Source organism: Puma concolor, chromosome A3, assembly GCF_028749965.1.
Source record: "Puma concolor isolate L17-30 chromosome A3, mPumCon1.1.hap2, whole genome shotgun sequence".
In the NCBI taxonomy this organism is placed as follows: domain Eukaryota; kingdom Metazoa; phylum Chordata; class Mammalia; order Carnivora; family Felidae; genus Puma; species Puma concolor.
In genome coordinates, this window is record NC_141669.1 from 50,368,518 (window position 1) to 50,395,200 (window position 26,683).

Consider the following 26,683-nt stretch of genomic DNA (forward strand, 5'->3'; position numbering starts at 1 on the left):
ATGCTGACTTGGTTCCCCGTCTGTTTCATATTCTCTGAGTAGGGTGGACAGGAGGCTTCAGATATTGCCCTCCTGCTCCGGGACCTGGAAACATCATGTAGTGACATCCGCCAGTTCTGCAAGAAGATCCGAAGGCGAATGCCAGGGACAGATGCTCCTGGGATCCCAGCTGCACTGGCCTTTGGACCACAGGTTTAGGGCAGCGATGGGGGGAAGGAAAGGAAGCTGAGTAGAACCAGGAAGGGCTTAGAGTGTCAAGATCTGGATCTGGTCAGGGAACAAGAATGGTTTTAAGGTAACTGGGAACTGTGGTGCTGGACTCCGGGTGGGCTCCTGACTCTGGGCTGTTGCACAGGTGTCCGACACACTCCTAGACTGCAGGAAACACTTGACGTGGGTGGTGGCTGTGCTGCAGGAGGTGGCAGCTGCTGCCGCCCAGCTCATTGCCCCACTGGCAGAGAACGAGGGACTGCCTGTGGCTGCCCTGGAGGAGCTGGCTTTCAAAGCAAGCGAGCAGGTAGGCCTGGACGGCAGGGCAGACATGGTGGGGGAGTGATATGGCCAGTGTGGGATTTTCACTACTGCCCTCGGCTCCTGTAGATCTACGGGACCCCCTCCAGCAGCCCCTATGAGTGTCTGCGCCAGTCGAGCAACATCCTCATCAGTACCATGAACAAACTGGCCACGGCCATGCAGGAGGGAGAGTATGATGCAGAGCGGCCCCCCAGCAAGGTGGGTGGGGAGCTCTGTGGAGGGGCTTCAGGGGCTCAGGGGAACAGGACTTGGCAGAGCTGCTGCTGGTTGTGGAAGGACTGGGAGGCAGGAGCGGGGAATCCAGAGGGCACCGCCCTGCTTAGAAGGCAAGGTTTTCCCTGTGCCCAGCTCTCTCTGGAAGGAGAATGTTGGTGACCTCCTCTCACTACCCCTGCCTCTGCTCTCGCTTGACCCCTAGCCTCCCCCAGTTGAGCTGCGGGCTGCAGCCCTTCGTGCAGAGATCACTGATGCTGAAGGCCTGGGCTTGAAGCTTGAAGATAGAGAGACAGTTATCAAGGAGTTGAAGAAGTCACTCAAAATCAAGGTGAGGGTGTAGGGTAGGCTCAGGAGCTAGGGGGCTGGGAAGTATGCTGAGGTACAGGTCAGCACTGAGTGTTGGGGATCTCCTGGGGCTGAGACTGGTTGAGGGTTGAGGGCACCTGTGATCAGTGTGGGGAACAGCTGTGGGCCTTTAGGAGCTTTCTGGTTCATGCTCTGTCACAGGTCCCTGGGGGCCCTGGGAGGATGTAAAGGAGGGTGTAAGGGAACTGGACACTCTGACCTTCGCCAGGGGGAGGAACTAAGTGAGGCCAACGTGCGGCTAAGCCTCTTGGAGAAGAAGCTGGACAGTGCTGCCAAGGATGCAGATGAGCGCATCGAGAAAGTCCAGACTCGCCTGGAGGAGACCCAGGCACTGCTGCGGAAGAAGGAGAAGTCAGGCACCTTCCCTGGGCCCCTGCTTTTTCCACCCCTCCACCCTGCCAGCTGGTCTCCCTCCTAACTCATCCCCCTATCCAGGCCCTATCAGAGTGAGACTCTCCCCAGAGGAGCAGATGCCATCTCCTTTCCCCACTGCCAACACCATTGTGTCACCCCAGTCATATCATGTGCTGCTCCTGGCTCCTCACCAGCAGGGCTACTCCAAGGACCTGTCTGGACTGAGAAATGGGGACGGGGCTCTGGGGAAAGGGCATTGCCCAAGCCCGGATTTCTTTTTCACAGAGAGTTTGAGGAGACGATGGATGCACTCCAGGCTGACATTGACCAGCTAGAGGCAGAGAAGGCAGAGCTAAAGCAGCGGCTGAACAGCCAGTCGAAGCGCACGATTGAGGGGCTCCGGGGGCCCCCTCCCTCGGGTATTGCTACCCTGGTCTCTGGCATTGCTGGTGGTGAGTGCAGTGGGACAGGCACCATTGGCGCAGAGGAGATTGAATGGCCTCCCTCCTGTCCTTGGCCTCAGTTTGACTTCTACCCGCCTCTTACTGGACGTTCAGCTAGGAATGTGCTCGCCCAGTTTCACTCTGGCAGTTTTTCACCAAGTTTTTACTTCTCCTGAAGATATGTGCAGAGGTTCCCCCCGCTCCCCCAGCGCTGATCAAGGTGGGGCATTACCAAGCTGACCTCAGAATTACCATAACAGTTAGACTCTAGCATATCTCCCTTTTGGACCTGCAGTCTGGCCTTTCTGTCCCAGCCCTATATCCCAGAGGGTCATCAGCCTGCAGCAGATTGGGCTAACTCTGCTGCCGTATCCAGCCATGCCTGGTTCCTGCACTTGATTGCTTCTCTGCTTACACTTTGCATTTCCCCCTACTGAATTCACATGCATTTACTCCATGGTGTGGTTGTCTGTCCCGTTGCTGACTTCTCCCACTTGGGGCTTGTGTACTGACCTCTGCCTGGTCTCCAGTGTGGTCAGGGCTCCTTACCTGGAGTTTTTCTGGTTATTGGGCCCAGGCTCCCCAGTTTTCTTGGATCATGGAGGTGGCTACTGCCATGTTAATTCTCATCTGCTCTATAGTTTTTCAGTTTCTTACCCCCAAAAGACAGACTTCTTGCCCTAAAGCCCTCAAGATCTCTAGAGCTCCCCTGCTATGCCTGTCTTGTCACCTGGCCTCACCTAGGGTCTTGTTCTCATCAAAGCCCCCCTCACTGGTGCCTCTTGATCTTGGGAGGTGACCAAGTACCTTGTTGACTTTGGACTCCTGTGGTACAGTGGGCTCCTGTTCTTTGGGGAAGGGGTCTCCAGAAGTTACCCCGTTGTGTTGTTTTAGCACAGGCTTTTTAAACAGATACCGGTTCAGACTTACAAAATTTCCCACCAAAAAGAGTGTCTTTCGCCTCAGAACAGTGGGGAACCCAAGGAGCAGGAATGTGGCTGCATCTTCAACTTCAGCTTTTCTACTGCGGGAAACAAGGGTGCAGACATCTCAGGGTCTTGGGAGTATCCCCTCTGCCCTTCTTGGAGATGGAATATGAGGCAGAGAGGCTGGAACGCCACATGCCCCAAGTGCTTCCTCCACGCACACCCCCACTGCTGTTCTTCCTTATGCTCTGCACCCTGTCTCATGGCCTTATTCCTCTTTCTTAGCTTTCCTTCACACGTATTTGCTCGTACCCCAGATGCAGAGGGCAGAGGCAGGGTCTTATTAGAGGAGGAGTGATTAGGGTTTCCCTGTAGGTTGTGACCAGCATTCCTCTGGCGTGACCTCTTAGCCCCAAATTGTCTAACTCCTCTCTCCTCTCTTCCTGCTCCCCCATGGGCTATTCCGATCACAGAAGAACAGCAGCGAGGTAGAGACCCGCCCTGGTGGGGGGTTACCGGGGCTGTGGGAACCCACCCTGGTGAGGGTTACCAGCCTGGGGGAGCAGGATAAGGCTCCCCCCCTTGGGAGCAAGCAGGACTGGAGGTGGGAGTGGATAAGGAGAGGGGTTGAGTGGAGATGGGGCCCATCTTCAGCCCTCTCCACTTGGAGCTGATGGCATTTGTCTTGGTACACACAGGAGGCACCCCCGGGCAGGTACCAGGGTCTGTTGCAGGCCCCGGGCTGGTGAAGGATTCACCCCTGCTGCTGCAGCAGATCTCTGCCATGAGGCTGCATATCTCCCAGCTACAGCATGAGAATAGCATCCTCAAGGTGAGTTGTTCACAAGGAGGACTGGGGTGCAGGTGGAGCCCCCCTGCCCCATTGATGATAGATGGCAGGGCCTTCTGTCACCTCTCACTGCCATTTCTCTTCTTTCCTTCACAGGGAGCCCAGATGAAGGCATCCTTAGCAGCCCTGCCCCCACTGCATGTGGCAAAGCTCTCACCCCATGAGGGCCCTGATAGTGAGCTAACAGCTGGAGCGCTGTATCGTAAGACCAGCCAGCTGTTGGAGACGTTGAATCAACTGAGCACGCACACCCACGTAGTAGATATCACTCGTACCAGCCCTGGTATGGAGCCACCAACCCCTGAGATTAATAATATACCCCCTCCCTTTGCCCCAGGGATGTAACCCCTACCCAGGCAGCTGCCATACTGTAGAGGCTCTTCCTGGCATTGCTTTTTGGCCTCAGTGTTCAGTTTGCTTGATTCACCCATTACGTACCTGCTCCATGAGAAGGTCTAGTATCTTCACTTTCTGACTCTTAATCCAGTATAGCTGCCTGCTTGGGCCTTGGTGGGCCTCACTAGCCTTCCCTCCCCACAGCTGCCAAGAGCCCGTCGGCCCAGCTCCTGGAGCAGGTGGCTCAGCTCAAGTCCTTAAGTGACACCATCGAGAAACTCAAGGTTAGCTCAGACCCTGCCCTTCCTCAGTCTACAGAGTTTGCTTCATAGTGTTCCCTGGTGGAATCCTTAGCACATTTGTTTCCACAGGCACTCCCATATTTCCTTTGAGCCCAGCCCTGTGATAAGAGGTAGAGGGCAAGGTGGGGTTCCTGCTTTGGAAGCTCACTGTCCCAGTGCAGACAGAAGACAGATTCTCATCAACAAAATGGGTTGAGCTAGGATCATCTTGAGAGTGTGTGGTTTGGGTGCAGCTTCTTCAGTGCTGAGATCACTGTGGGGTAGAATGGTTGCGGATGGCTTCCCAGGGGCCGTAGAATCTGAGTTGGACCTTAAAGGATAAGGATCTGTAAAGTAAGGATATTGGATAGGGATGGGGTTGGAGGTGAGAACAAAAGTGTGATGACAGAGAGGACCAGGTCCCTGCCCCCTGATATTAGTGTCCCTGTGAAGCCAGGGAGATACTGGGCTAGCCTGTGCGGGTCCCCTAAATGAACCCTTGTTCCACTCCTTGCCAGGATGAGGTCCTTAAGGAAACCGTATCTCAGCGCCCTGGAGCCACAGTCCCCACTGACTTTGCCACTTTCCCTTCATCAGCCTTCCTCAGGGTAAGAGGGAGCATTGGGGGGAGGATGGGCAGTATTGAGGGCTCACGCGGGTCCTTCCCCTCTCCTCCAGAATATGAAGAGGGCTTTGGGGTCTCAGGTCCAACAACTGCACATCCTGAGTTGCCTGTCCAAGTCTTACTTATAAGGGACTCAAGAGTGCTTGCAGTGCTTCCAGAAATTCAGTATTTTAGCAGTTAAACATCTATGATTTTTGACACCAGGAGAGACTCAAAACTCCCTTGTCAGACTATGTACCTCAATTCTGATTTGAAATATGTGGTCACCATAGTTTAGGATCCTCAAAGCCTATCTCGCAGGGACTGCCTTAGTCTCCATGCTCAGAGGCCTTGTGAGTGGCACACAGCTCAGGTGACCTCTTCCCCTTGCCAACTCCCAGGCCAAGGAGGAGCAGCAGGACGACACTGTCTACATGGGCAAAGTGACCTTCTCGTGCGCAGCTGGCCTTGGACAGCGACACCGGCTGGTGCTGACCCAGGAGCAGCTGCACCAGCTTCATGGTCGCCTCATCTCCTAAGTGCTCCTTCTCCTCTCCCACACCCACCCCTTGCCCCATCCACTTCTACCCTCAGCCCTCCTGGTGCCACTCTGCCTGATGCACAGCCACCTCAGTTAGTCCCCATTGTAGAACCGTGTGTGTACAGCTGTTCCTGCCCTACTCAGCTTCACTTCTGCCAGTCAGTGCCCTGCTCCTGCCCCTCGACTTGGGTTCCCCTATTTCCATTCCCTGGCCTCTGCCAGAATTTGCTGTTCAGCTGTTCCCTCCTTCCTGAGGGGCCTCAGGGCATGTGGGGGGTAGGCTGAGACCCCACCACCAAAGGTTCAGTGAGGTCCCCCTGATAGAGGACTTCACCCCTTGATTAAAGCAACTTCTGCTTCAGTGCTTTCTGTGTGTTGTTGGGAGTGGGACTTGGGCCTTTCAGCTCAGAGTGGGAGTGGAGAAGAAGGGATGCTGAGGAGGCTTTGGCTGTGCCAAATTTGAGAGACCGATAGAATGTTCACGTGCAGTAAGTTACTGTGAACAAGGGGGAAAGGGCTGGACCAAGGGCTTGGCACCTAAGTTCATCTTCAGTTAGGAGAGCTGGGACTTAGGCTCAGCTACCCAACCTCCATGTGTCTCTCAACCAGTTCCTGTTGACGGCAGAGGGACCTTTCCAGATGCAAACTGGGCCATGTTATTCCTTGCTTTAAATCCTGAAATGATTCTTCCAACTAAAATGTAAAATTTAGATAAAACCCTGAAATAGTTTCTCTAAGTATCTAGAGTATAAAATTTGAATTCACTAGAATAGCACACCTACTAGAATAGGCTGTCTATGATTTGGGTCCTGCCCACCTCTCCATCCTCTTGTGGGTCTACTTGTCCACATGTGCCTTGTGGTCTAGCCTTAGTGAATCCCTACAGTTTCTTTGCCACCCTGTGCTCTCTCAGACTCCTTTCCACTGCTCAGAATGCTAGCCCCCTCCTGCCCTCTGCTCCACCTCCCTGCCCCCATCCCACCTCAGCTGACATCCTGTTCATGTATTAAGACCACTCTGACATTGCCACCTTAGGGAATCTCCAATTCCTGTTGCTTGTTAGGTGCTCCTCTTCTGGACGGAGCAGAGAATATGAACCTTTTTTCCAGGTGTGCTTGGATTTAGTTGTTTTGTTACTTGGCAAGGTCTCTAATCTTTAGTCTGTTTCTGAATCACAGCATGGAAAGAATGATACCTTACAGGGTTGCTGTGAAGGCTAAATGAGATAATGCACATGGGCTTCTAGCGCCGTGCCTGGTGCACGGCAGGCTTTCTTCTCTTCCCCAGCACACACACCTGCAACACTGCTTTATGCCAGGAAGCCTCTCTTTCCATTGTAATCGTTAGTTAACCCATCTGTCGCTCACTTTAGACAAACTGAGAGTTCCAACAAGATGTCTTTTATTTCTTCATCCCCCCAAACACAGGAGAAGAGTACATGTTTGGGGACGAGAACTGTGAGTTTCATTTTGAAAATGAGTTTGAGGTGCTTGTGAGAATGCCCGAGTGCAGATGGCCATTGGCAGTTGGAGCCAGCTGGGTCTGGAGTTTAGGGAAGTCTAGGTTGGAGATACAGGTAGGGGAACGAGCTGTGTCATTGGTGGTTGGAGATTTGGATGAGGTGTAGTGTCTTAGTTCAGGTTCCTCAGAAAATTGAGCCGGAGGCAAAGCTGAAGTGCTAGTGCTTAAGGCAGCTGCAATCTCCAAGCACTGAGATGGAGGAAGAGGATTGAGGGAAGCTAGGCAGGGAAGAAAAAGAAATGAGGTATGTTTTTAGGAGTTGGCCGCTGCTTCACAAAGACACAGCTAACCCCTTGCCTGTGTGTACTGTCTCTGGATAGACTGTTGAGAAACACTGTGCCCAGCTGGAACATTCCATTGGGATTGATGGAAGGATGGAGAGCAGATTCACCTCCTCTTCCTCCTGTGTTCTTTTGTTGCTCCAAGTTTTCCCTCCCTCACTTGCTGGGATTGCATTACTTGGCCACCAGGAAAGCCGGATCCCATGCCCTGCAGCCATCCAAGTCCTGAAGTAGTGAGGTGAGCAGAAAGGCACTGGCCCAAAGGACTTGGCCAAGGCAGAGCAAGCAACTGAAGGCCTGGAAATCAGGTGAGGCCTCAAGTCACCCGAAGAGAGTGTCCAGGGCAGGGGGAGGCAAGAGCCCGGGGCAGTCCTGAGTGTTACAGAGCCTGCAGTGGAGCTCAAGGGAGCATCCATTGGAGAAAGGTCCCCAGAAGAAGTGTCACAAGGCCAAGGAGGAGAGGTAGTCAGCAGGCTCTGATACAGCTCAGAGGTCTTGTGGGCTGCATTCTGGAAAGTAGCACCTGATTCTCAGATGCCTGATGAGCTGACCAGAGCAGTCTTGGTGGGATAGAGGGAGCAGAAACTGGGGCATGGTGGCAAGAAAGGGGAGAGAGCAGCGTGTGTGCGCTGTGTCCCAGTGTTCAATCGTGGAAGCTGATGCAAGCATCACTACAGATGGTAATGGGAGCTCCTCATGGGGCCCAAGAGGTTTCTGGAAACTGGGATGTGATGATGGGGTAGAGAAGCCTAGTGAGGCACCCTGTACCAAGGATGGAGCACAGCATGGGAAGAACCTCCTTTGATGCATCCACTCAACTCCCAGTTGTGCCATGAGAACCAGGCAGACTGGCTGGCGATTGGCAGGGGCAGGGTATAAACAGTCTCAATTTTGTCACCTAGGAACCCCTCTCTTTTTGGGGTTTTCTTGGGCAGATTCCTAGGGTCAACATCAATTTCCCCAATATAGCAGCTTTGTGAAGTAATAAGGCTCATATCCCAGCTCTTCCTCTTATAAGCTGTGTGAATTTGGGCAAGTTGCTTAAGCTCTTGTTTTCAGTTTCTGTATCTGTACTGAGGCTAATAGCACCTTCCTCAGGTGGTATTCCTTCCACAGGTAATTTCTAGGGGAAGATTAAATGAGATACCATGTTTGACACAGGTACTCAATAAAAAAGGATATTTGGGAGAGGCTGAAACTGAATAAATGAAATACAAGTAGCCATGTTCCTAAGACATACATTTATGACACAAATAATCATATTTTGGGTCCCAAGGGATAGGCAGTCCTTGGCGCTCAGCTTTTAGCTTGTTTTCATGGTCTGTTACCATCTTACTTTCTGCCGTCCGGGTACTGTTTCCTCCTACTCTTAGCAGGCCAAGACTGAAGGAGAATCAAAGGTTTGTGGCATTCTCCCTCCCCACCCCAATTTGAATTTGCTCGCTTGGTTCCCATTTTCTGTGCTACCCCACAGTGGGGAGCAGGAATGGAGGCAGTACGGAGACTTGAGTCTCTGCTGGCTAATCCTAGGAACCGTGCAAGGCCCCAGAGCCGACTGTGCCCTACCCAGCCTTGGAGCTGAAAGTGAACCAAGAGCACGTGTGCTCCACAGCTCCAGGTGCCCAACTGGGGCAGCTTCAGAGGATGGAATACCTTTACCCCTGTCAAGTAGGCCCAGGGCACCTGGAGAACATGGGACCTGAGGGTGAGGGTTCCTCCTACCTTCCTGTGGGTGTTGTGATCCATGTAGTTCTCTCCAATATGTATGTTGAGAAACATGTCATTCATCCAGGCTTCTTTCATCTTTACCACATGTGCAAGCTGAGACTGGCACTGCTGCTCCCAGGGACAGATGGCCGTTACTGCTGAGGTGCTCAAAGGGGTGGCCTGGGACGTTTGGCTTCCATTCCTCTCCGGAAGCGTGGGGAGTTTGGGAGTGAGACCTGGACTCGTCTTGTTTAAATAACTGGTGTCGGAGTAAATATATGTCTGTCACTCTGTGTTTTGTTTTGTTACTTTTTATTATGGGAAATTTTAACATTCAAATGAAGAGCATAGGGTATAATGAATCTCCATTTGCCTGTATTTACCATTTCATGACCATTCTTATTTCCTCTACACTCGTTCACTCTTCTTTCCCCCCAGATTGTTTTGAAGCAAACCTCGGGCATCATCTTACCATTTCATTTCAAAGTATTTTAGTATCCCTAAAAGATAGTTCTTTTAAAAAAAGAAACTACAATACCATTATCGTGCCCCAAAACTGTACTTCATCAAATATCCAGTGTTCAAATTTCCCTGATTGTATCCTAAATGTTTTGTTTTACAGCATGTATATTTGGGTAAGTTTCAAGGGAAAGACAGCACACTACAAATAGTTGTCTCTTGAGTCCCTTATTCTAAATTACCATTATTGCACCAATATATGCTTTATATGTATATACTTTAAACTTTATTTTTAATGTGTCAGCAATTTATACACGTATTATCATCTTGAGAACACAAACAACATAACATGGAGGAAGAGTGAGAACATAGGTTCCCAGTACTTAGTCACTAATGATTGTGGAGAGTTTCCTTTTAGGCTTTTTTCTCTTTTTTTCTTTTGAGAGAGTGAAAGAGCGAGCGTGCATGTGTGAGTGGGGGAGGGGCAGGAAGAGAGAGGAAGAGAGGGACAGAAGCCCAAGCAGGCTCCGCACTGTTAGCGCAGAGCCCAGCATGGGGCTCCCATCTCATGAACCGCAAGATCATGACCTGAGACGAAATCAAAAACCGAATGCCCAACTGACTTAGCGAACTAGGTGCCCCTGTTTTCTATTTAAAATGTTAATTTAAAGATGTCCTGCCATGGCTCTGCAAGCATAGAGCTGCCGGAAGGGGAGTACAATGAAAACAAAATGGACCCAAAGTTAGGAAGAGATAAAGAAGCAGAGTCAAGAGAGAATAGACATTGAAACTAAATATAAGGATTTCCTCCATTCAGATTGCTAGCCTCGGTCTTCACCTGGGCTGCTGGAGCAAAATACCACGGATGGGATGGTTTATTGGCAACAAACATTGATCTCTCTCAGTTCTGGAGGCTGGGAGTCTGAGATCAGGGTGCCAGCAGAATGAGGTTCTGGAGAAGGTGCTCTTCTGGTTGCAGGCAGCTGACTTCTCAGACCCTTACATGGCAGAAAGTAAGTAAACTCTGTGGCCTCTTAGGAGGGCACTAGTCCTATTCATGATGCTCCACACTCATGACCTAATCACCTCCCACAGACCCTACCTCCAAATACTGTCACATTAAGGATTAGATATCAGCATGGATTTTGAGGAACACATTTAGTCCATAAGGGCATCCAAGTAAGTGCTAAGAAATTATATCTTCCAACCCCACCCTCACCCTAACAGACAATCTTCAGATTGTCCTTTAATTAACCAAATTGATGGGCCCCATTCATCTGAGAAGGAACAACCTCCTCACAGCACTGTACACGGAAAGGGGGCAGAGGGAAGGAAAAGTGGTGGGACGGCAACCTGCTTTTGAGGTTCTCTAGGTGTTGGGTAGTAGAGCCTTCGCTTTGGGAAGCCTGTCAATTCGCTGGAGCTATGGCCCTTCAACTTTATAAATGATGCTGTAACATATTTCTACTGAAGAACTGCAAGATTCACCAAAAAATGTTTACAGAAAGGGACCAGATACCCAGGCAGTATGGCAACGTGGGTATTGATCATGAGCTGAGTGCCTTCGAACTCTCTGCTCCACAGGTTAGGTTAGAAACTCCAAACCCATGACTTTTGATTGAACAATGGGGCCAATACCAAGTGAAGCTTTGCTTCACGTGCGACGACAGGGTGGAGCTACAAGAAAACAAACACTTCCGTAGAATATAACTGAGAAGCCCCTTGAACTTCCTTCAAACAAGCCATACCTACTGGCCAAAGATGTTGTGCTTTTCAACCGACAGAGGACAGTGGAGATGCCATTGATGCCACCTTTTACCATAGGAAGGGACATCTGAATGTACAAGAAGGTGATGGAGCTGCGGTCAGCACCGGATGCAGCGGATGCAGCAGGATAAAGAAGGATACAGAGCAGTGCCAAGAAAGGTTAACTTTCTCCATCCCTATCCCTGCCCAAATTCTGGATTTATAAGCACTCAGGTCATTCTATCCACTTTCAGAGAATTGGCTTAGGGGAGAAAGAAATGCAGAGATTTTTTGTCTCCTGAAATTGCTAAATAGGACTTCACAAAGAGGTATATGAGGGTCTGAGATGACTGAAAAAATTTGAATTTAGAAGGTGGAGAATTTTATAGGCATTCGAGTCACTTCTCCCTGGGCTGCTGAGCCGTTCACAGTAAACCACAGGTATGGTAAGTCCCACTATTCTCGCCTTGTTAGTGAGCAGGAGACAGCAGATACATAGCAAGTAACATAACAAGTATGATATCAAATTACATAAACCAGCTTGCAATGGTAAAGTTAAGAAAAAGACTGTCCAGTAGTTTTAGTTCTGGGACAGAGAAGGGTTTCCAATTTAAAGATTTGTGTCCCCAGAGTCATGAGTCCTTTTTTTGTTTGTTTAATTTTTCATATTTTATTCCTAGTATTAATAGGTTAAGAAAGTAGAATTTACCAATTATTGATTTATACTGTTTATAAACACACAAAATGCTCAATTTCACAAATAGTGATATTCACTGATCTCTTTAAATGTAATTTCAATCCTTATTTTGAGTGTAATAATAATTTAATACCTAAACACACACAAAATATGTATATCCTGAACTACAGGAAGTTGAGGAAGTGGTTTCCATAAACGATATTTGATTTTAATCAAGTACACATTTTCACAATCAACAAGTGCTAACAAATATGTTAATAAAACACTACCCCAAATGCTTATTCTGGCATCAGCGTTTTAAGCAATTCCATTCCAACTACTGCTAAAAACATGTATTTTAGAAGCTTTAATCTGATCCAGGAAAATGAGTTCTACAACTTGACAAATATTATTGTCTAAGCCCCAGAGCTTTTAAGTCAAAAAAGCCTTCCAACACAAGCATTCACGTGAAATTTAGTTTCTCCCCAAAATCACTTGCTATCTAAAGAAAAGGACATGGAAGGCAATTATCTTTTTTTTTTTTTGAAAGTTTATTTATTTTGAGAGAGAGAGAGAGAGAGAGAGTGAGCGAGCATGTGTGTGAGTCAGGGAGGGGGAGAGAGAATCCCAAGCAGGCTCTACACCCAGTGCATTAGATGCTCAACCAACTGAGCCACCCAGGTGTCCCTGAAGAAAATTATCTTTTAAGGCAGATAAACAGTAGTACAAAAGACTATATTCCCATATCATCTACTTAAGAGAAACACAAACCAGTTTACTATCTTTTGTTAAATTTTTTATTTAAATCCCAGTTAGATATTAGTTGCGGGTGTACATTATAGTGATTAAACCATTTAGTATCCTTAATAATCTGTTAGATTACTGTTGCTAGGAACTTGGGTTCAGGTATTACAGGGTAAAGGTGACATTTAGATTTCACATATTAAATAGCTATAGTAGGGGCAGGTGGTTAAATAGTTACATATTTATATATAATATATGATAACATTAAATAGTTATAGTAGGGGCTCAGTCAGTTAAGTGTCTGATTTCAGCTCAGGTCATGATCTCAAGGTTTGTGAGTTTGAGCCCCACGTGGGGTCTCTGCTGTCAGCACAGAGCCTGCTTCAGATCCTCTGTCCCCCTCTCTCTCTGTCCCTCCCCTGCTCGTGCTTCCTCTATCAAAAATAAATCACTTAAAAAATAAAAACAAATAGCTATAGTATAGCTTACAATGGCACAAAGCCATCTAATATAAGTACTACTTCATCATTTAGATAGTCAAAAGTCAGAAGGAACTGTGTGGTTTGCAAGATAATTTAACTTTTGTGTGGTCATTAAAACCCAATGAGTAATTCAAGTATGGTATTATCAAAGCAGGCAATTAAAATCTCAAATATCACTCTAAAATTGAAGACATGAAAATTTTGTTTCTCCATCTTTCAATTACACAGATCTTACTGTAGAAAATATTCAGTTATTATATATGGTTTCCACACAAGATACTGAAGCTTCATAAATTACAAAAAGTGTCAAGATCCATAGTAGGCTTCGTCAAATTATTTTTCAGCTCGTTTCAAATTTTCATTCACAGTAATCACGAGTAACCTTAGCAAACTTCCCTGGGTCCTTTCAAATCAAAAAGATGAATCCTCAACTTGTACTTACCTTGTCTTTCATTTGACATTCCCTTATGCGTCGTTTCAGAATGAACTCTATGGCAATGTCTTCAAGAATATGCACTGTCTTAGTGTAAGTATTCCAATCATCCGGGGTACCTGGGTGGCTCAGTTGGTTGAGTGTCTGACTCTTGACTTTGGCTCTGGTCGTGATCTCACAGTTTGTGAGATGGAGCCCCGTATGGGTCTTGGCACTGACAGTGTGGAACCTGCTTGGGATTCTCTCTCTCTCAAAAATAAATAAACATTAAAAAAAAGTATTCTGATCATCCACCAAACAAATGCATTATATATTGCAATTCTTTAGAAAAAGTCTTCTCTGTACCTCCGCCATTTTCTTCATCAAACACGGGGTTTTCTATCCTATCTTCTCAAGGTCATTTTTATTCTTCAAGTCTGTTCTTGGTGTTCTGCCAAGGCTATTCAGTCCTGGACTTAGTTGGATGGCTGTGGTGCCAGGTTCGGAACAGAGCTGGAAGCAGTGCCAAAGTCTCCCCAAGTCATTTCTCAGAGACTGGAGCTGGTGTTATGACAAGAATGGGAGAAGCCTAGGATATCTATGTCACTGCCTCCATGGTTAGATTTGGAATGGGTGGTGGGGGCAACATGACTGCTTGTGGCAACCTCTGAGGATGGAGGGGGAAATAGTGACTTTGCCTCCAGGTGGGGCTAGGAGTAAACTTAAACTCCCAGTGCCTAAGTTTAGTAGTCCTGGGCTTAGAAACATATCATCTCTTGGTTGCAATGTTACTATTACTCAACTTGGTGATCTGTCCTTCCTTGAAGCCCAGATGTAATTTGGGATGAATGTCTAGTTCTTGAGATTCTTTGGACATCTTAGATACTTGCTTTACCTACTTGAGGTGATTTTGCAGAAGGATGTTAAAGTCAAAGGCATCACCCTGATCTATGAAGTAAATGTCAATGAAAGCACTATGCCCAGTGTAGTCCCGGAACACAGTAGAAGCTGGAATCTGCCCCTATCTCCTCATCAATGGTAAGATATTGTTTTTTGTTGGTCCCCAAGCAAGGAGCTCCTGTGATATTTTATACTTGAGTTGATAGGCAACCTTTCATTTTGAAGTGATTTGGAGGTGCCCAGTCTAAGCAGGCTGGCCCAAATTCCAGCCTGTACCTGCTGTAGGAGGCCCTGGGCAAAATCTGGTAGATGTTGACATCTAGCTTCATACACAGGTCAAGTCTTGTATTTCCACCTTGCTGCTATATTGGCCCTGCTCTCCATGCCTGTTAAATCTCTTTTAATCTCTCGGTTCTTAATTTCTTTTTTTTTTTTTTTAAGTTTGTTTATTTATTTTGAGAGAGACAGAGTGTGAGCAGGGGAGGGGCAGAGAGAGAGACAGAGAGAGAGAGAGAGAGAGGGAGAGAGGGAATCTCAAGCAGGCTCCACACTGTGAGTGCAGAGCCTGACACCAGGCTCCAACCCACAAAACCGTGAGATCATGACCTGAGCTGAAATCAAGAGTCAGATGCTCAACTGACTGAGCCACCCAGGTGCCTCTCTAGGTTCTTTATTACTTGATTTTTCCATATAATTTATTTGTCAAAGGAACTATTTCTCAGAGTTTGAATTTAAAATACATTCTCATGGTGTTAATAGGTTCCTTTGCCTTTCACATTTCCTATAAATTGTTAGCTTTTCCTATAAATCACAGCTGTGATTCTCAAAGTATGATTCTCTGGCCACCAGCACCAGCACCACCTGGAAACTTGTAAGATATGTTAATTCCTACCCCACCAGAGGGGCTGGTCATCAAAGCCAGCATCCCATGGCCTTGGGAGGCTTAGCATCCCATTTTTGAAGTCATCAGTTGAAGAAACAATGTCAAAACAACTGGGGTAGGGAGGGGTAAAATATTGGTGAGGTAGTAGTTGGTCTCTTGATGGGATGACATGCAGGTATTTCTAGGTTTCAATCAATGAAAAATTTAAAAACTTTTTTTTTGCATCATATCAAAACAAATGGAATGGTAGACTTATGGTTAAACAGTTAGCTTAGTTGATTTAATGTACTGTGAAAACTGTATGACTACTGAGGGTCCAAGTTTCCCTGCCTTTCTTGGAGAAGTGAGAGGACAAGTGTTCACTAGGTTATCAAATCTTGACACTTTCTGGATGACAAGGTAGCTCAGATATGGAAGACCCTCTCCTGGAGTCTTAGATCACCTAGGTACTTAGCAGCTGAGAACACCTGGTTTAGAAGACCCTTGGCTGGGTCCTTAACCTGCAGCAATGGCTTGTCAAGTTTCTGTAGAGAGTTGAAAGCCAGGCCTGTTTTCCCTTCTAATCTTAATGGAAAGAGCTAGCCCAGGACTGGCTGTTCTAGAAGATAGTGAGAACCTATGCAAACAATTGAGCAAGGACCAATAGGTGAAACTCAAGTTTTGTGAACTTGTGGAGTAAATACAGCTTGCCTACCAAATTGTGAAATCAAACTTTGTTTTCCAAAGTCTCAGTGGACAAAATCTAAGATAAATTACTTTAGACCCATATGGACACTCCTTTGTTAAAAAAAATGCTGTAAATATTTGTTAACACTCATGGAACAGACTGCCAGAAGAGAATGGATTTTACTGTAAATTAACTTTTTAAAATGGATTAAAAAAGAAAAAGAGCACTTAGACGCTTAATACAATGATAAAACACAAGTAGTTGACCACAACTTGTTAGAGTTTTCCTATATATTTACACAATGATATAGGAAATTCATTTTTCAGTGGGAAAAAATCCTAACTATTTTATAAAGTAGGTAGTTGGACTCCTGTTTTTGTTTTTTTTATGTAGTTTTGAGAGAACCTGAGTGGGGTAGGGGCAGAGAGAAAGGGGGACAGAGGGTTTGAAGCAGGCTGTACGATGACATCAGTGAGCCAGATGCAGGGCTCGAACTCATGAATGTGGGATTATGACCTGAGCCAAAGTTGGACACTCAACTGACTGAGTCACCCAAGTGCCCTTGGGCTCCTGTTTTAAATGAAGACATGTTTTCTGAAAAAGAAACATCCCCCCTGACACTAGGTCAGTGGGGATATAGAATGACTTGGGGTGCAGAGGCTGGAACGTACTTATCCATTCTACTCTTGATGGACATCTGGGTTGATTCCAAGTTTGAGCACCTATAAACTACGCAATGTAAATATCCTTGTTTACTTGGCCTGGTACACATATACAAAAGTGAAATTGCTTAGTCATTTTGATGAGGGAGTGTAGGGCAAGCGGAGGGCAAAATACAGGCTAACAGCACCCCCCACCCCAGGAAAATATGTGGGATATTGCTTGGACACTCCTGGCTACCCAAGAACAAAGCAAAGGGGTTTAAGTGCTTGCCATGGTAATGTGGGAAACTAAGGCAAATGAAAAATTGAATTTCTTTACTGCCTACAGCCCACTGACAGGTCCTTGAAACCTGCAGAGTCACCTCCCTCTAGGAGCTCAGCTACCTCAGGATGACACTTTGCTAGGGGTAAAAGAGAATCTTAGCTTTACATTATCCCAACCTCAGGGATCCTGTAAATCTACTTCCTTTATCTCAACTGCCCCAAAATATATGCTGGCAATCATGCTCCAAGCTTATAGCCTCCTGATGTGCATATGAAGGGTCTCATGACTGAGGTTTTATTAAACAGTAATAAGTGGTGTTTCCCTGGCAACAGCTAGCCCCTCAAGGTCCTGGAAACCTTGTTCCCAAAATACCTTAGAGACTTCATCCCTCACCCCCTCCCAACCTGAGGGTATATAATGAGTTACCCATCACACCCCCAGTGCAGCCCTTTCTGCCCATGGGTCTGTCCCCATGCCTTAACAAAATCACCATTTTTGCACCAAAGACATCTTCAAGAATTCTTTCTTGGCTGTTGGCTACAGACCCCATGAACCCCCCCTATCACCCCAAAACTTCATTAATTTGGTATGTGTATTTTCATCCTTATTAACTATCTCCACATTGTTCTTGCAGAGTGGCTGTCCTGGTTTACAATCCCAGACCAGGATGGATCTCCTTGCCTGGATTCAAGTGCTCCCCTGTAGAGAGTGGGGGAAAATAAGTGTTAGGAAGAACAAGGAAGTTTGGCAAGGAAAGGCCTTGGGTGCCAATCCAAGGAGCTCAGACTTCATTTGACTGCCCTGGAAATCCTCTGGTGATTTTGGAACAGAGAACAAAATGCAAAAATGCGGTTTTAGGAAGGTGACCCTTTAAAGCTGACAGTTGGTTTGTGTTGTGGGGAGAGTGGGGATGGTCATGGGGCTGGCTTAGGCCAGCAGCAGGACTCAAGTTCACAAGACAGAGATTTGTGGGGTGAATGTGCAAAGGGGGAACTGAGCAAATGCCATGGGACAAGAGATCTGGACCATACCAGCTCTACCAATGCTTGTCCTTGAATAATCCCATTAGACCATTGCACACTGCTGGTGGGGGTATGCTTACCACATTCCTTCTGGAAAACACTGTGTCATTATTTAGCAAAGATGAAGATGCAGATACCTAATGATCAGAAGTCCCAAAATATACCAAAACAAACAGGCAAACAAAACCACTTCGAGACGAGGGACTTCAGGAAGGAAGGAATTTTCAACAATGTCAAAGGTAACAGGCCCGTCAAGAAAAGCCCTGAAAAGCATCCACAGACTTCGGCTATCAGGAGTCTGATGATGAGTTTTGCCAGAGAAATGTTTGTGACATGGTAGGAACAAAATGCAGAGCAGAGTGGTTTGAGGGCAGAGCAGATGGTAGCAAAAGGTAACTGCGTGTGTGACGTGCTGTCAGGATGGTTGGCTGAGCACAGACTCAGCACACAGGAACATTTGGGATGTGATAAAAGCAGCATTTCAAACTAGTGGATAGAGGATACATAATTTGACAAATGGTGATGTAACACAGGGGAACAATAATAAAGTTAAATCCTTGTCTTACACCATATACTAAATTCAAGTCAGACGGCTTTTAGAACTAGATGGAAATATAGGTGTACTTAAACCTGGTGGTGGTTAAAGTGTTTCTGAGACTGGCAACAAAACTAAAACCTTAAAGGAAAATATGGATAAATTTGACCTCATTAAAGCATGCATGCACACACGTGCACTGGACCTCCTGGAAAAGAAGGAAAGGTCACTGACAAAATTGAATAACAAATGACAAATACAGAAAAATATTTACAATACATGATAAATAATTCTTATGCATAAATAAGAAAAAAGAGAAACACACTGATATAAGCATAACTATGAATAGCAATTCACAAAAACTCCAATTGTTTCATATTAGCTACAAAAAAGTCAACCTCAGTAGGAATCAAAAACTCTAGTTCGAGATGAACTGAACTCTTACATTTACTTCTCTTCCCTCCCTAAGTTCATCTGAAATTACTTTTTTTTTTTCAATGAAATAAAGGAAAGAAAAGGGAAAAAATTCCAAAGCAGTGCTGGAAAACAAGTAGAGTAGTTATCCCTTACCCATGGGGTACATATTCCAAGACCCCCAGTGGAGGCCTGAACTGCAGATAGTACCAGGCCCTGTATATACTGTTTTTTCCTATATATAACATACCTATGATAAAGTTTAATTTATCAATTAAGCACAGTAGGATATTAATAACAACAATAATAAAATAAGACAACTATAGTAATATACTATAATGAAATTCATATGAATGTGGTCTTTCTCTCTCTCAAAATAGCTTATGGTATGGTACTCACGCTTCTTCTTGTGATGCTGTGAGATGATAACAGGCCCACGTGATGAGATGAAGTGAAGTGAAAGACATAGGCACTGTGACATACTGTTAGGCTACTTCTGACCTGCTGATAAAGGAGGATCACCTGCTTCTGGACCACAGATGACTGCAGGTAATTGAAACTGCAGAAAGTGAAACTGTGGGTAAGGAGGACTCCTATACAGTAGATTCTTTGGGATCTGACACCCAGCACCTGTCCCTTTGGCAGGAAAGTCCTCCAGCCCCACTCTGTTCATGTGGTTCATGAGGGACTGCCATGTTCTTGCAGAGTCAGCTTCCTAGCCGTGGCTGAATGACCCAGGCTTGGGCACAGTTAGGGGAGGGGATGCCTCTCACTCACACCTCCCTTACCTTGTGTTCTATTTTATGGCACAAACACATCATAGTCAATTGGAAGACCAAATATAGCTTTACCGGTTGGTAAAGACTTAGAAACCTTGTGGTACATTCTTGGATAGGCTCTCTTAAGATCCCTTTTGCCCTCCTTTTTATTTAATTTTTTTCTCATGTTTATATTTATTTTGAGAGAGACAGAGAAAGAGAGCAAGCAGGGGAGGGGCAGAGAGAAAGGGAAAGAGAGAATCCCAAGCAGGCCCTGTGCTGTCAGCACAGAGCCTGTCTTGGGGCTCTATCTCACCAACCGTGAGATCATGACCTGAGCCAAAATCAAGTGGGATGTTTAACCGACTGAGCCACTCAGGCGCCCCTCCTTTTCGCCCTCCTAATTGCACAGATTGGAAAGCCCCAAACCTTATTTCTCAGTATCCATTGCTGTTAGAGTTCTGGATATAAACTGGGTTCTACCAATTGACTATGCTTGCATCACATTTGCTGAGGAATCTGCCTCCTAACATGGAGAAAAGAGGGAGTCACCTGAGAATTAGGTAGAGTAGGAAACCCTGCAGCTCTGAGACAGTGGGCATCGTGGCAGCCAGTGGCAGTGGGGACACTTTGGGCGTGTGCCCCACAGTCCACCCTGCCTGTCCCTTTGTTCACACACAGCAATTGAATGGCTGTTTTTCTACAACAAGGCAGAAAGGCTCTCGAAGTAAATAAGAACTCTTGGAATAACGTTTTTTGTTTTAAGCCAAAAAAATGTAAATAAGAATGTGCATTGGTTGACAGCGAAGGTGGCATTAGAGCTGGACAGAGCAACAGTCAAGTGCTCCAGGGAACTCTCGGTGGACACTGGACACAAGCAGGACAGCACTCTGCTGCCAGGGCAGTTCTCTCCCCATTTCTTTTATCTGGAAAGATCCTCAGCCTGCAAACCTGTCCCCTTTGTGCATCCTGGAGGGAAAGCTATCTGCCCATACCTTCCTGTCCCCTCACTAACCCAGGGCGAACCTCAGCCTCTAAGTCCTGCATGAAGTGAAAAACAAAAACTAAAATATCTGAACTAAATATCCAAATGATTTAAACAAAACCTGGGTGGGTGGAAACCAAAGGGTTTCAGTAGAACGCTTGGTGGTAACAGCCCAACGGGCCTTAGCCCCTCTGCTACCATCCACTCTGAGTCCGATCACTCCGTTCTTGCACAAAGTCCCATTTCCCATTCCTTTGCGCTCAGACACATTTGCTGATATTTATGTCTCTCCCTAGAATGGCCCAAACCTTTTCCTCCCCAAACTTACTGTGTACAAGGGAAACTGCATTCTTCCACCAGTTAGGTCTTTATTTTTACAGCTTCTTCCCTCTGCCTCATATACACCCTTGTTCTGCTGTTCCAAATCCCACCCCTACCCTTTCCCTTCACTGTCCTTCTGAGGCCATTTTCTCCATGAAGTGTTTCTTTAACACACAGGGCCTAAGCTAGGGCCTGGGCCCTCCGAGACAAGCAACGATCATTTGTGAAATGAGTCAGTCCTCCAAACACATATGATTTTTTTCTTACTGAAACCCTCCTTCCCTTTGTGCTTTTTTTATGGGGCCTTGCACTTTTCTGCTTGTGCTTTTGTCTAATTTCTGATGTGCTAGAGACTCCATGAGGCTGGACACTGTACCTTCTGGGCCAGGGTATCCTGATGTGCCCAAGATGGAGGGGTCCCCTGGCTTGTTGTTCTTTCAGAGCTAAAATCAGGAAAGTGTCAGACAAACCAAGCTGAATCTGTTATCCTAGTCTTGCTAGTCTTTGATTCCATGGATTGTGGAAAGAAACTAGGATGTAGGGTTAATATTATGGCTCAGACATGGTCTCCAAAATATATGCCCATATGTCTGCTACATGTGTGGCTTTTCCATTGGGGGAAACCTCAGTGAGCTGGAAATAGAGGGAGGACTTTATACCAGAAGATAAAATTCCTATCTGAAAGAGAAGGTAAACCCTGAAATATGGGTCTGAAGACCTTCAGTAAATCTACAATAGGGCCTGAGTAAGAAGAGGGGTGGAGTTCATTTTTTAATGGAGCTTCCAACCCCGGCTCTTCCTCCTACATCTATGAGTCCATGGGCTACTATTACACTCTCTGAGGCTCAGTTTCCATATCTGCAAGATTTCATCTGGGGATGAAAATCCTTACCTGGCAGGACTATTGAGAGTTAAATAAGGGAAGGTGTATGTGTCACCAGGCCCAACACTTGGTGTCTAGAGATGCCTAAGCACTGGAGATTTCAGCATGCTCCTCTTCCTCCCCCCTCCTGTGTGCTAAAACTCCAACCCTGTGTGCCCACACCCCAGCCCTGTGTGCCCCCACCCAAACCCTGTGTACCCACACCCCCACACTATGTACCCACACCCAACCCTATGTGCCCACATCCCAACCCTGTGTACTCATACCCCAATCCTGTGTACACACACCCCCAACCCACACCCCCAACACTGTGTGCTCACTGCTGTGTGCCCACACCACAACCCTGTATCCCCCCCCCCACACACTGTGTGCCCATACCCCCAACCCTGTGTGCTTATATGCCCCAACCCTGGGTGTGTACACCCCAACCCTATGTACACACACCCCCTAATGCTGTGTGCTCACTGCCCAACCCTGTGTCACACCCCAACACTGTGTGCCCACACCCTAACCCTGTGTACACACCCCGATACCATATGTTCACACCCCCCTGACCCTGTGTGCCCACCCCCAACCCTGTGTACACACCCCAATACCATATGCTCACACCCCCCGACCCTGTGTGCCCACCCCCAGCCCTGTGTGCCAGCACCCCAACCCTGTGTATACCCCCAACACTATGTGCCTGCACCCTCAACCTTGTGTACACACCCACCAACCCTGTGTGTCTGCACCCCAACCATGTGTACACAAACCACCAACTCGTGTGCCTGCACCCCCCAATACTGTATGCCCACATCCCCATTGCTGTGTGCCCACACCCAACAACCCTGTGTACACACCCCCAAGCCCTGTGTTCACACCCCCAACCCTGGATGCCCACACCCTCAACCTGCTGTGTCTGTATCTGAACCCTGTGTGTTCACACCCCTCGACCCTGTGTACACCCCCCAATCCTCTGTGTCCACACTCCCAACCCTGTGTGCCCACCCTCCAACCCTGTGTGCACACCCGCCCAACCCTGTGTGTCCACACCCTGAACCCTGTATACACGCCTGCATCTCCCAACACTGTGTGCCCACCTCCAACCCTGTGTGCCCACATCCCCCAACACTGTGTCCCCATACTCCCCAACCCTGTGTGTCTACCCCTCAACACCATGTGCCCTCACTGCAACACTGTGTCCCTCCCCCACACCATGTGCATGCCCCCACTACCGCTTCTTTTCCCTCACTTCCCACTCACTGTCTTGTCCTCTTCCCACCGATTGCTCCCTCAGTATATCTTTCCTACTTACAAAGCAGTTAAAATGAGGGCAAAAATCAGCACAAAACAGAAAATCACAAAGTACACCTTTTTCTTGTAAGGTTTGATTTGCTCAAATGCCTGCTTCATTTCTCTTGTTCATATCCTTCTCTGAAGAGTCAGGAATTGGGGTTTGCAGAGCTGGAGGGGCTGTGGGATATGGAACGTTCTCCTTAGCTTCAGGCCTCTGAAGAGAAGAGGCAAAAGATCTGCCATTTTCCCAGAGGATTATCTCTTTTAGAGGAGCTGATTCTCTTGGGGTAAATGCCTGAGCAGGCTCATTGTGCTTGGGCAAGCTAAACCGTCAACAATAAACCTCCCTAGGACACGCTGATTAGATAAACCAATAAGAATTACAGAAAACACAGACATTAGATTAAAAAACTTAAAATGAGTGTTACTTTTACAGTGTCTGTGAATAGACAAAGACTTTTGTTCTAAAATAGTTAGTTTGTGAGGCAATAGAGGAGGGACTATGTTAGTAGCAGAGGCAGAAAGAAGGAGAGGTGGGTGGGTTCCAACTGCAAGGCCAACCCTAAAGGATTGGATTCAAGGGCCCCAGAGCAACAGGCCAGTGCACCTGGGTGAGTAGAGTGGATTTTAAATATATGGAGTTAACAGCTTGACTGTAGGTTCTGGTTTTGGGATGTGAATGAATGAACCCAGTAGAATAGGCAGGAATCTCCAAGCCCACAGAAGGTCAAGTGAGAGTTTTGCTGCTTTTTGCTAAAGGCCTGTGCAAGATTTAGAGAGCAAAGATAAGGAACAGCCTGATGTTCAAATTAATTTTTAACTATTTCAACATAGCGAAAGACAAGTCAGATAATGACCAGGTTGTCCTGTGGTAGTGCTGCTATTCTGTGTTCCCCTGTCCCCACCTTTGGAGAGGGGAGTATCCATGCGCGTGTGAGGTCAGACCTGCACTGAGGGTCTGAGATCTAGATCTAGTCATATCCTCTGCATGGAGCTCCAACTACCCTTCTCAAATCCATGCTTTTCAGCCATGGAAGTCACAATGGTTGGTCCTGTGTTTACTTCAAGCTTCTTCCAATTCAATAAGAGTTATTTTCAGCATCTTCTTGGAGGTTCCTAAGAGTCCAGGAAACATGAGACTTGTATAAAAATCCCCACATCAACTAAGCGTTCCCACCCGAAGGAGGCATCCTTTGCCAAGGATCTGCTTCTTGGGCTCTAGGGAATTAGAGGCAGGTGATAAATGAGAAACCAGGGAGCCGGTCCTCATCTGTCTTCCTAGATGTAACAGACTGTGCAGTCTTGCAGGACTCCTGGGGATCCATGTGTATCCAAGAAAGGGTCACCCAGCCCTTGATGAAATCCTAACTTAGAAATCTTGAGCCCTTAGCTTTGTGGGCTTCTGTCCCTGAGAAAGGGTATTTTTACTCTACTGGGATTTGGGACTGAGCTGTGAGTTAATGAGCTGAGGAATGTTCTCAGGAACATCCTAAAAACTCCACCAACTATGCTCTTTCTCCCCCTAAACTCCCTAGCTTATTTTGGGTTGCTCAGTCTGAGGAGAGCCATCTTTCCCCATCCACTGAAGGTGTTCCGTAACTGGCTGTTGCTTGACTGAATGCCTGACCATCCTCCCTTCAGCTAAGTTCATCTCAGGGAGGCAGTAATCAGGCACTTAGACCTCTTAATGGAGATACTCAAATATCTTCTCTTTTACCTCCCTGCTCTGTGACCATTGATGGAGGCCATGCCAACAAAAGAGATAACTCAGGATGAGTGAGGTGGTCACATGAAATGGATGGCAGAGTGTATTCTCCAATGTTACCATCCCCAAACCAGAATCAGCTGGTCTTTGGTTTCCTTTTCATAACCTTCATCTGTAGAAAATTTTGTTTCTTGAGCTACTTGAGATCTACTACTTCCTTATTTAAAGAGTTGGGCTCTGTGCTTCTTCAGCTAATTTATTATCTCAGAAGTACATAACTTGGATCATTTTATATAATCTTGAAGACAGGAGCCCTTTAGGATTCCTTACTCAAAAATGAGTTCAGCTCAGTTCCAGGCCTAATGGGGCACTTGCATTGTTCACTCATGGTATCACAGGGCATGCGCTGGGTCTGCTCACACCTTCCTCTTGTGTCTTAGCCTTCTCCTTAATTCAGAACAAGAGCAGCCTGAACAGAGAAACAGAACATGATCATCCACACCGACTTCATCTCTGTGCCTTTTACTCTAAGTCTGGGTAACCCGCAACATCATTTTATATCAGAATTCCTTGAACACAGGCTCTGTCTTTAAGAAGAGTCAATTCAACTCAGCCAGGACTTGTTATTCTCCTGCTCTGTGCCAGGCTTGGTGTAAGTACACTAATGGCCTGGTGTGGACTCACTGGGAATAATCCCTCTTGGTCAGCAGTGCAGTCAACAGCCATTTCAGTGCCTGCTGTGTACACACAAGGCACTTTGCTGGGTTGTGGTGACAATATAAGGATAAATAGCACAGGGGCCCTGCCCTCTGAGAGCTTACGATCTAGTGGGAGATGCAAGATCTATGCATGTTAAGTAACAGTTGAAGATAATATTGTGTAACTGTTCCATTAAATAAACATGTCTCATGGGGTAAAATCAGAAAGCAACCTAGTTTTTACCTTTTATTGCTTCTTTAAGTTATTCTGGGTGGCTAGATCTTGCTCTGCCCCTGGATGAAACTTAGACAAGTCACATGATTGTTCTGGTCACACTTGGTCTCAGTCTCATTTCAGAAATTATAATGTTGATCCCAATGATAATCCACACTTCAATCTCAATTTAAAACTGAGGCTTCCATTTGCAGCAATGTGGATGGAACTGGAGGGTAATGCTAAGTGAAATAAGTCAGTCAGAGAAAGATACCATATGTTTTCACTCATATGTGGATCTTGAGAAGCTTAACAGAAGACCATGGGGGAGGGGAAGGGAAAAAAAGAATTACAGAGAGGGAGGGAGGGAAACCATAAGAGACTCTTGGATACTGAGAACAAACTGAGGGTTGATGGGAGTGGGGGCGAGGGGAAAGTGGGTGATGGGCATTGAGGAGGGCGCTTGTTGGGATGAGCACTGGGTGTTTTTGGAAACCAATTTGACAATAAATATATTAAAAATAAATACATACATATACACATACATACCGAGGCCTCTTCCCATCCCAACCTGGTGCTGCTGAAGAAGAGAAGCTTATAGTGGTTGGTGGTCTGGATGGAAAGTCCTGGTTTCTACTTTCCTCACTTATTTAACTATGAGGGTCTACAAATGCTTGAGGATTGTTTCCCAGGGAGGGAGAAAAGATGAGAGGAGTAAGAAAATTCTCTCTACTCATGTCTGATATCCAGCCTCACCAGGGTCCTCAGCGGGGATGTGGCAATTCTTTTACACATCCCTGGTCTGACCCCTTGAAGGTCAACCTTTCTACTAACCTCAAAATCCACCCACAAGCTACATACTCCTGCCTCTCACCTCCTTCCTCATGGAGAAAGTCTGTGTGGTCAGGTGGGAATTACCTCTTCTTCTGCTCCTGCCCTTCATCTCTTCCCTTCCTGTCTCTTCCCTATCTTGGATGAAGTTGCCCTCTTCCCCTGATCCTACTTCAGCCTTTC

The 26,683-nt window shown here is 46.7% G+C and overlaps 2 protein-coding genes, 1 long non-coding RNA gene and 1 pseudogene across 17 annotated transcripts in view; 3 read left to right on the forward strand and 1 right to left on the reverse strand.

Moving 5' to 3' along the window:
* Positions 1-5,815, forward strand: part of DCTN1 (dynactin subunit 1) — a 30,646-nt gene extending 24,831 nt beyond the window's left edge. For 5 of the 8 annotated variants that reach the window (XM_086700793.1, XM_086700789.1, XM_086700791.1 and 2 more), the window contains 12 exons: positions 43-192; positions 356-517; positions 601-732; positions 953-1,078; positions 1,325-1,467; positions 1,756-1,922; positions 3,313-3,327; positions 3,538-3,671; positions 3,786-3,972; positions 4,230-4,309; positions 4,825-4,914; positions 5,312-5,815. In XM_086700793.1, the coding sequence (XP_086556919.1) occupies positions 43-192; positions 356-517; positions 601-732; positions 953-1,078; positions 1,325-1,467; positions 1,756-1,922; positions 3,313-3,327; positions 3,538-3,671; positions 3,786-3,972; positions 4,230-4,309; positions 4,825-4,914; positions 5,312-5,449 (1,524 nt within the window). In that variant the 3' untranslated portion in view covers positions 5,450-5,815. The remainder of the gene's footprint in view (positions 1-42; positions 193-355; positions 518-600; positions 733-952; positions 1,079-1,324; positions 1,468-1,755; positions 1,923-3,312; positions 3,328-3,537; positions 3,672-3,785; positions 3,973-4,229; positions 4,310-4,824; positions 4,915-5,311) is intronic. The other 3 variants (XM_086700790.1, XM_086700794.1, XM_025932398.2) reach the window with 1 other exon arrangement.
* An 837-nt stretch (positions 5,816-6,652) lies between these two features.
* LOC147582433 (uncharacterized) lies at positions 6,653-20,657 on the forward strand. Of its 6 annotated transcripts, none has more exons than XR_015249099.1 (4): positions 6,653-11,345; positions 17,491-17,718; positions 19,208-19,376; positions 20,390-20,657. It is a non-coding gene; the product is annotated as an uncharacterized LOC147582433 (long non-coding RNA). The 6 variants fall into 6 exon arrangements; XR_015249103.1 differs by having other exon boundaries at positions 6,653-10,598; positions 11,004-11,345; positions 17,491-19,376; XR_015249101.1 differs by having other exon boundaries at positions 6,653-10,432; positions 10,515-11,345; positions 17,491-19,376.
* Positions 13,944-15,292, reverse strand: LOC112869681 (adaptin ear-binding coat-associated protein 1 pseudogene; annotated as a pseudogene).
* A 2,900-nt stretch (positions 20,658-23,557) lies between the features above and the next one.
* The window catches only part of SLC4A5 (solute carrier family 4 member 5), a 110,140-nt gene continuing 107,014 nt past the window's right edge, over positions 23,558-26,683 (forward strand). For all 3 annotated transcript variants that reach the window (XM_086700812.1, XM_086700811.1, XM_086700813.1), the window contains exon 1: positions 23,558-23,663. The gene's annotated coding sequence lies outside the window, so the exon portion shown is untranslated. The remainder of the gene's footprint in view (positions 23,664-26,683) is intronic.